This window comes from Hordeum vulgare, chromosome 3H, assembly GCF_904849725.1.
Source record: "Hordeum vulgare subsp. vulgare chromosome 3H, MorexV3_pseudomolecules_assembly, whole genome shotgun sequence".
Classification (NCBI taxonomy): domain Eukaryota; kingdom Viridiplantae; phylum Streptophyta; class Magnoliopsida; order Poales; family Poaceae; genus Hordeum; species Hordeum vulgare.
In genome coordinates, this window is record NC_058520.1 from 308,683,458 (window position 1) to 308,691,675 (window position 8,218).

The 8,218-nt window shown below is 44.2% G+C and overlaps 1 protein-coding gene across 1 annotated transcript; it reads left to right on the plus strand.

The window, feature by feature from the left end:
- The first annotated feature begins 1,709 nt into the window (after nt 1–1,709).
- On the plus strand, nt 1,710–7,061 carry LOC123443708 (vacuolar-processing enzyme-like). The gene is made up of 9 exons (XM_045120208.1): nt 1,710–2,017; nt 2,758–2,922; nt 3,284–3,440; nt 3,607–3,692; nt 3,780–3,979; nt 4,902–4,950; nt 5,029–5,241; nt 5,394–5,600; nt 6,514–7,061. The coding sequence occupies exons 1-9, from the start codon at nt 1,823–1,825 to the stop codon at nt 6,694–6,696; spliced, it is 1,455 nt and encodes a 484-aa protein (XP_044976143.1). The 5' UTR covers nt 1,710–1,822; the 3' UTR covers nt 6,697–7,061.
- The last annotated feature ends 1,157 nt before the right edge of the window (nt 7,062–8,218 follow it).

The following is an 8,218-nucleotide window of genomic DNA, read 5'->3' on the forward strand; positions in this document are numbered from 1 at the left end:
CAAGGATGTACAACACGTATTCAAGTTTCATATCCCAAAATTTCAGAATTTTTTGAAAAATCTCAATATGTTTTTAATGCTATTTTCATATAAGGATGTGTGACACCCGATAGCTGCAATGCACTTCTTCGAATAAACCCCACTTTATTTTTGACAGAATAGAATAAGGAAAATGTTTATATTAAGCCGGCTGATTTTAGTCTCACGTAAACCGCCCCCTATGCTCGCCACGTGTAGCCCGCCTACCGCCCACGCTCTCCTTACTTATCCTTTCCTGAGCCAGATCCCCTTTTCTTCCCCGTCCGCTCTCTGCCATGAACCACACTTGCTTCTCCCTTCCATACTCGCTCCTCTCTTCCATGCTCGCTTCTCTCTTTCATGTGCTCCGTCGTCGCCGTGTGCATCCGCCATGGCCTCGCTCCTGCTGGGTTGGAGCAGCTCGCCGGCGGCGTGCTGCATCCCGTCGCAGCATGCCGTCATCATCGTCGTGTTGCCGTGTGCTTCATCACAACACCGTCGTAGCATCCCATCGCCTGTCGTGTTGTATCCTGTCGCCCGCCCTGCTGCATCCCGTTGCCGTCGTGCTGCATCCCCGCCTTTGATGTTCATCCCCTGCCTTTCTCCCAGTCGTGGATCTCCATCGTAGTACTCACGAATTTCTGCGCTGCGACAGCTCGTGTTCCACCGGCACGTAACAAATCAGACTGGTTGTTGAAGTGAAGCTGGTGGAAGAGGTGCAGTTCAACGGGCTGCTGCCGCGCCGCGATGGTGTAGATGCAATGCAACATGCCAGTGGTGGGTGGAGGAGCTGCACTACAACGGCAATGGTTCTACGCGTCAGCTGCGGAACTGCAGTTCAACGACCACGGGGCCGTGCGTCAGCGGCGGAGTTGCAGTGCAACGACCATGGAGCTGTAGTGCAGTGAAACAAGTCGGTGACTGACGGAGCTCCAGTGCAATGCAATGGGGCATGGTGTTGTGTGCCGGCGGCGGAACAACATTGGAGCACTCTCCGGGTGTGTAAGCATCGCCAAAATTGCAGTGAAGCTTCGCCGTAGGTGTAGTGATGCATGTCGGAGGGTCGTGGAAACTTCGTCGAGATTGCAATGGAGCCGTCGGAGTTGTAGTGAAGCGTATTGCAGCTGCAGTCAAGCACACCGGAGGGTCGTCGAAACTCCATTGAGGTTGCAATGGAGTGACGGCGGGGTTGCAACGGTATGCCGGCGACGCCGTTGATGTTGCCATGGAAGCTACGTCGTTGATTCTGCCATGAAAAACTGCAATGCCGAGGATACGAAGAAGGAAGTCGGGGAATCATCCAACTGATTCATAGCAGTGCCTATAAAATAAATCCCACTTACTTAGAAATTGTACGAACTCCCTTTGCTCTGCAGAGCGGAGCGGGGCGTTGTGCACTTGTAATTTAGGAAGTACTCCATCCGTTCCTAATTATAAGTCTTTTTAAAGGTTCCACTAGTGAATTACATACGGATGTATATAGACATACTTTAAAGTGTAGAGTCACTTATTTTGCTCTGTATGTAGACCCCTAATAAAATTTCTTAAAAGAATTATATTTAGAAACGGAGGGAGTAGCTAATAGGATGAGCGGCCCTCCTCTACACGGTGGAGGAGTGCCGAACACAGCCTTAGTAGCAGGTCCCACCTACGAGCGCCATATATTGAATAAGAAAAGATACCCTGCAGCGCCGGCGCATAATAAAAGGAGACGTTGGAGGCTTTCCCCTTGCCCCATCCCGAATTAAACCCCTTCCTCCTCCCAATTCGCGTCTTCACGGAATCCAAACCCCAAACACCATCCATGGCGATGGCGTCCTTCCGCCTCCTTCCTCTCGCGCTCCTGCTCTCCGTGGCGCACGCGCGGACCCCACGGCTTGAGCCCACCATCCGGCTGCCGTCGCAGCGCGCCGCCGGGCAGGAGGACGATGACTCCGTCGGGACCAGGTGGGCCGTCCTCATCGCCGGCTCCAACGGCTACTACAACTACCGCCACCAGGTGAGCACGCGCTATTATACTACTCTTTGCTCGTTTGCATCTCCGCGATCCTCGATTTTCCGTTCCTATTTTGTCTTCCTGTCGGTTAATTCCCTGGTGTGCATCGCCGAAACAATAGGTTGGAAAAAAAATGTTCCGTTTGGTGTCGCTGCGTGTTCCTGATTGTTCCCTCCTATTTTGCGTGGTTGACGCGTTGAGTAATCCTACCAAAATTGGACTATGATTAGCGAACCCTGTTAATATGATGATGATATTGGCGCGGTGCCATATCGCCGTGAGGCAAATACTTGGTTTAAGAACGATTTCTTGTACATCTCATTTGGCATATAAACTGGAAAAATAAAATTAAATATCGTACATATGGCCTGCGTTTTTGTTACGGGCTCCACCCACTGATTTTTTTTTTAATAGAAAAGGAGGCTCCACACACTGATAAGATGAGTGTGTATTATTGTAGTACAACCCTTGTGGTTCCACCCACTAATAAGTACGGTTCCTTATGCTACTATTTTGTCTGTATATATGGTATAAAACGTAATGATATAATTAACTGCACTGCTCAGCCAAAATGATTTTGTTGTTGCTACGTACTGGCAGGCTCTTTGAACACGAATTCAGCTGTGTGTGTTTTTTTGTACACTTGATAGTACAGTACCACCATGACGATGAAATTGGGAGGGGTTAGTGACGATAATTAAGTACTGTGTTTGATTTGTGGACCCGAATTTTGCACTTTGCAGGCCGATATCTGCCACGCCTACCAGATCATGAAGAAGGGTGGTCTCAAGGATGAAAACATCATCGTTTTCATGTACGACGACATTGCGCGCAACCCAGAGAACCCAAGGCCGGGCGTCATCATCAACCACCCCCAGGGTGGAGATGTCTATGCTGGGGTCCCTAAGGTAATCACGCGTCTTCAAGGAAATTTTTCCAGTAATTGTTGATGCAGTAAAAATCTAAGATTGGTAGATTACCTTACTGGGTGTTACAAACTCTTTGATGGTTGCAGAAAAATGTGAATGTAATATTTTAGAAATTACACAAACGGTAATTTCAGTAGCAGTTTGCACCTTGTTGAAAATGATTGAATGTCTAAATTTTATCAGTCTTTATGCTATTTTCCAATTGGTCGTGGGTAAGAAGAAGGCCAACTTTCTATGTGATAATGTCAACATCTTAATGGAATGAACCAGTTCTAATGATCATGCATCCCTATCCACAATTTGCCATCTGTTCGACTGAACATTTCTGTTCCGACTGTAGGACTACACTGGGAAGGAGGTTAATGTCAAGAACTTCTTTGCTGTCCTGCTCGGTAATAAAACTGCTGTGAATGGTGGGAGCGGCAAAGTCGTGGACAGTGGCCCTAATGATCACATTTTTGTGTTTTACAGTGACCATGGGGGTCCTGGGGTCCTTGGTCAGTATTCAGAACTTGTCATTCTAGCACCTCCTGTCTTTTATTGCCTTTTTTCAAGAATTTTAAATACCTGAAACCAGTCAGAACAGATATTTCATATACAATTTTAGATATGCACAATTAACTTATTACTGTCATGGTTTTTTTGTTCTGGTAAAAACTTCAGGGATGCCTACCTACCCATACCTTTATGGTGACGATCTTGTAGATGTCCTGAAGAAAAAGCATGCTGCTGGAACCTACAAAAGCCTGGTACCCCACAGCTCTTTGGATATTTTTGCTCAGCATGGTGTGCTGCTTGAAGCAATGGCCTGAGGTGTATAGTCATCTTATTTTTAGGTCTTTTACCTTGAAGCCTGTGAATCTGGGAGCATCTTTGAGGGGCTTCTGCCGAATGATATCGGTGTCTACGCGACCACCGCATCAAACGCAGAGGAAAGCAGTTGGGGAACGTATTGCCCCGGCGAGTACCCGAGCCCTCCGCCGGAATATGACACTTGCTTGGGCGACCTGTACAGCATTTCTTGGATGGAAGACAGGTACTTTACTTCGTCCGTCACTCTATCCTGGGTCGTTGTACTATGTTTTCCATTCGGACACTAAAATCATGTTTTGATACGGTCAGTTCGAACGCACATGTGGCACTCATGTCAGTTAGTACTTTCTGCTACCGTACAGGGTGTGTTATTTTAAAATGATTAACCAAATAGTACGGCACTACCTGCTATCTTTCTCTATTTAAGTAAGACGCTGGTGATACCCATGTGTTCTCTGAGTGAGGGTGATATGCATGTTTGCTTACTTTTAGGGCACATGAATGACAAATAATTATGCTGTGTGCATAGCATGTGCTGTGGTTTTTACTGAGCTCTAAGCATGTGCTGTCTATGTTGTCTTGTTTGGTCCCTTAACTACACAGAATAAATCTGATGTCAGGTCTGCCTGCCCAACTCACAATCAACGCTTTGAGCTTGATCAAACCAAACCCTGCACACATGCAGTCGTGCGCACATACACACGCACGCACGCACGAGAGACCACACACACATGCAGCCCATGCACTATTGCTGCAGACTGCAGTTCGGCTGAATACCATGCGTTTAACGGGGTCGACTAGAGCTGTTCTTCTGCTGGCTGTAAACTGCATCCTGTAGTAGCAAACAACGATTTCAAGGCAAATCTGATGGCCATGGAGCTTTGGGGCTTCTTTCGCTGTTAATGCTCCATGTAGCAATAGCTGTAGCTGTTGCACACAACCATATTCTTATGAAATTGCAACAGAATATCACCTATATGTACTCCTGTCGGCTGTCATGGTAGTAATTGTTGCAGTTCATCATTTTATAGTTGAACCCTGAGTCAAAATCCTTGGGTCATTTGTTTGAAAAGAACTTGTTTTTCGCTATGGTTCTTGGCCATTTTAGTTGTGCTCAAATAACATTGAACTTTCAATGTTAACAGTGATGTCCACAACCTGAGGACTGAATCTCTCAAGCAGCAGTATAACCTGGTAAGTACTTCAATTTTAATTTCTTTTAGCTTCATCGAGGAACAGTTCTTTCCTAACATTACTTTAATGGTTGAGCAGGTCAAGAAGAGAACGGCAGCTCAGGACTCATACAGCTATGGTTCCCATGTGATGCAATACGGTTCTTTGGACCTCAATGCTGAACATTTGTTCTCGTACATTGGGTCAAATCCTGCTAACGAGAACACTACATTTGTTGAAGATAATGCATTGCCGTCGTTATCAAGAGCTGTTAATCAGAGGGATGCTGATCTTGTTTATTTCTGGCAGAAGGTTCGTAATTTCATGAGAAATCTCGTATGTTGATTTTATTGTCACGTGATCTTTGATCATTATCATGCTTTATCCACGACAGTAGAATATGCATAAACTCAGTAAAAATGATGGATAAACTAACTGATTGATTTCTTTTGTTCTGCATGTAGTACCGGAAATTGGCTGAGAGCTCCCCTGCGAAAAACAATGCTCGTAAGCAATTGCTCGAAATGATGGGTCATAGATCTCATATTGACAGCAGCGTTGAGCTGATTGGAAACCTTCTGTTTGGTTCTGCGGGTGGTCCAATGGTTCTAAAGACTGTTCGCCCAGCTGGTGAGCCTCTTGTGGATGACTGGAGTTGTCTCAAGTCTACGGTAAGGCTCTATTTGACTTTGGTTGGTCATCTATCAGCATCTCTTATCATACGTTTCTGCTATGTTTTGCTATTGCCTATTGATCATATGTTAATTGTTTGGAACAAAATCCTTTAGATTTGTTTACAGTACTATAATAGTAGTTGCAGATAATTCTTTTGTTATTGGTTGACTACAGTTGCAGATAATGATGGACAAAGAGAATTGTGTTTTTCATTTCCCAGTGCTTCACTACAGTTGTCCACAACTTTTAGTGCCTGGTCTAGTTACATATCCATTAAGAGAATAGGTAGTGTAGTTAATGCATTCTTTGGCACTCCACCATACGTTATGCTTTTGAATAGGTGAAGTGATCGTACCAAGTCATTTTAACAGAGGAATGCAGGGTCATTTTTCATCAACTCTTACTTAGATTTAGTGCTCTGTTGGTCTCTGCACATGGTGGGTTGACGACAATTATAGCATAAGAAATGGAGTGGTTGACTTGGCATATGTAATTAGGTCAGAGTATTACTTCTAGGTGAAAAATAATAATTATGATTTCCAAATTTCTAAAACCAACCAGTTTAGCAATCAGTCAGTACTATAATGCGAAAATGGGGATCAGCGTGCCCCTGCCTATGTCGTGGTTCATATAGTTATCAATAGAGGCATCTGTTGCTTTGTACCTGGATGATCTTCTCAACAGCCAAACTGTTTGAGCAATGGCCAGTTGAACTATTCAGGATCGATATTTTCCGGATTGAAACTTTGGATGCTCTAAGTAACTAGTACTCCGGAAGTAGTTTCTTTACTTGAACAGATTGCCAGCTCCCAACTGTATACATACAGGTGCCACATGGGATATAATGCAGTTACAGTCTGTAATTTCTGTTGCCCATGCATTACTAATATGTGTCTTGGTTTTCTTCAGGTGCGTACTTTTGAATCCCAATGTGGCTCGTTGGCGCAGTATGGAATGAAGCACATGCGGTCCTTTGCAAACATGTGTAATGCCGGCATTGTTCCTGAAGCGATGGCAAAGGTTGCTGCTCAGGCGTGCACGAGCTTCCCAACCAACCCGTGGAGTGCCACACACAAGGGTTTTAGTGCTTAAACCAGAGGTGAAGAAGCAACGTAATCACTATCTCAGCTATTGTACCATATACCAAAGTCCCTTCCTATTCACACAGGGTTAGTAGTGCTTGAACGAGCCTTAGGTGAATAAGAATTATGCTATTATTTCGGCTATTCCATCATACTCCCTCTGTTCCTAAATACTTGTTGTTGGGGAGAACTCTCCCCGGCAACAAATATTATGGTACAGAGGGAGTAGTACCAAATTATACACTTATAATGTACATATACCGTGGTAGAAAGGTGGTTTCCTGTGATTGCTGTACAGACTCATGATAGTTTGTGATGAAATGTGTAGCTCGCAATTCCATATATGAAGAATGAATGCATTCGCTGCTATTTCTACGTCCACTGAGTAATCTCATACTTGCATGAGCTGCTATTTTCCCATCCATTTGAAACCCTGCAGCTACTGATTGACTTTCTTGTTCAGATGGAACAAGGTGATTCTGACATCCTCATGTATCACATTCTGGTTCCTGTGTTTTCGGGTAACATGCATTCCTTATTTTCTGGTTGTGAAGTAGGGAGAGGATGACACAGTAATACGAATATTCAGGCTCATCTGCTCCCAGTGAACAGATGTTGGAAATAAATATGTTTACGTACAAATATTGTTAATGATTGCTGCTATCGCTGTGGAAGTGGGCACAGAAGAGTTGCACCTACTGTTACACGTATGAACATTTTTTGTAAGTGGAAGTGGGCTATCGCTGGAGAAGTGTGAGATTTGCTGTAAGCCTATACAAATGCATTGGGTTCACTAGTAATGATATGCAATTATACATGCTAAACAGAGAGAAAGCTTCGTCCATACATCTTGTGCTTTGTTACCTTTGGCGGCGCAAGGAATGATGCCCAACAAGGAATTTCCAGCCTAAAGAACAGAGTTGTTGAGCTACCCTGAATGTTTGTCTGATTCGCCAAACAAAGAAGGTCCAGATGTTGTCACCCAAAGAAAAGAAAAAACAGCACACCTTGACAGGTTTACCCTAAGCATGTACTTCCTCCGTTCCTAAATATAAGATCTTTTAGAGATTGCATTATAAACTACATACAGATGTATATAGACATATTTTAGAGTGTACATTCACTCATTTTGTTTTATATGTAGTTTTCTAGTGAAATCTTTAAAAGGTCTTATATTTTGAAACGGAGGGAGTATAAGCACACTAACCCATTAGTTGCTCCGTCAGTTGTGGTCTAGTGGAAGAGTAATGGAAACTGTTGTTAGTATGTTGCAAGCACTAGGGCCATATTTGTGGATCGACAAAGAGAGAATCCAAATTGTCTACGCATTCTTCTCTGCCTGCATTGTTTTCCTTTGCCAGGCCAAAGCAAGACAGCTCAAAGTTTGTGCAGTTGGCCATACCATACCATACCATACCATCAATGACTGCTTTTCTTTGGCAAGCACATGCAACGCAATATACATACGCGCAACGACAGAGGGATCCAGCCCACCTGAAGGCTAAAAGGAAAAATGACCCAAAAGTCCCATT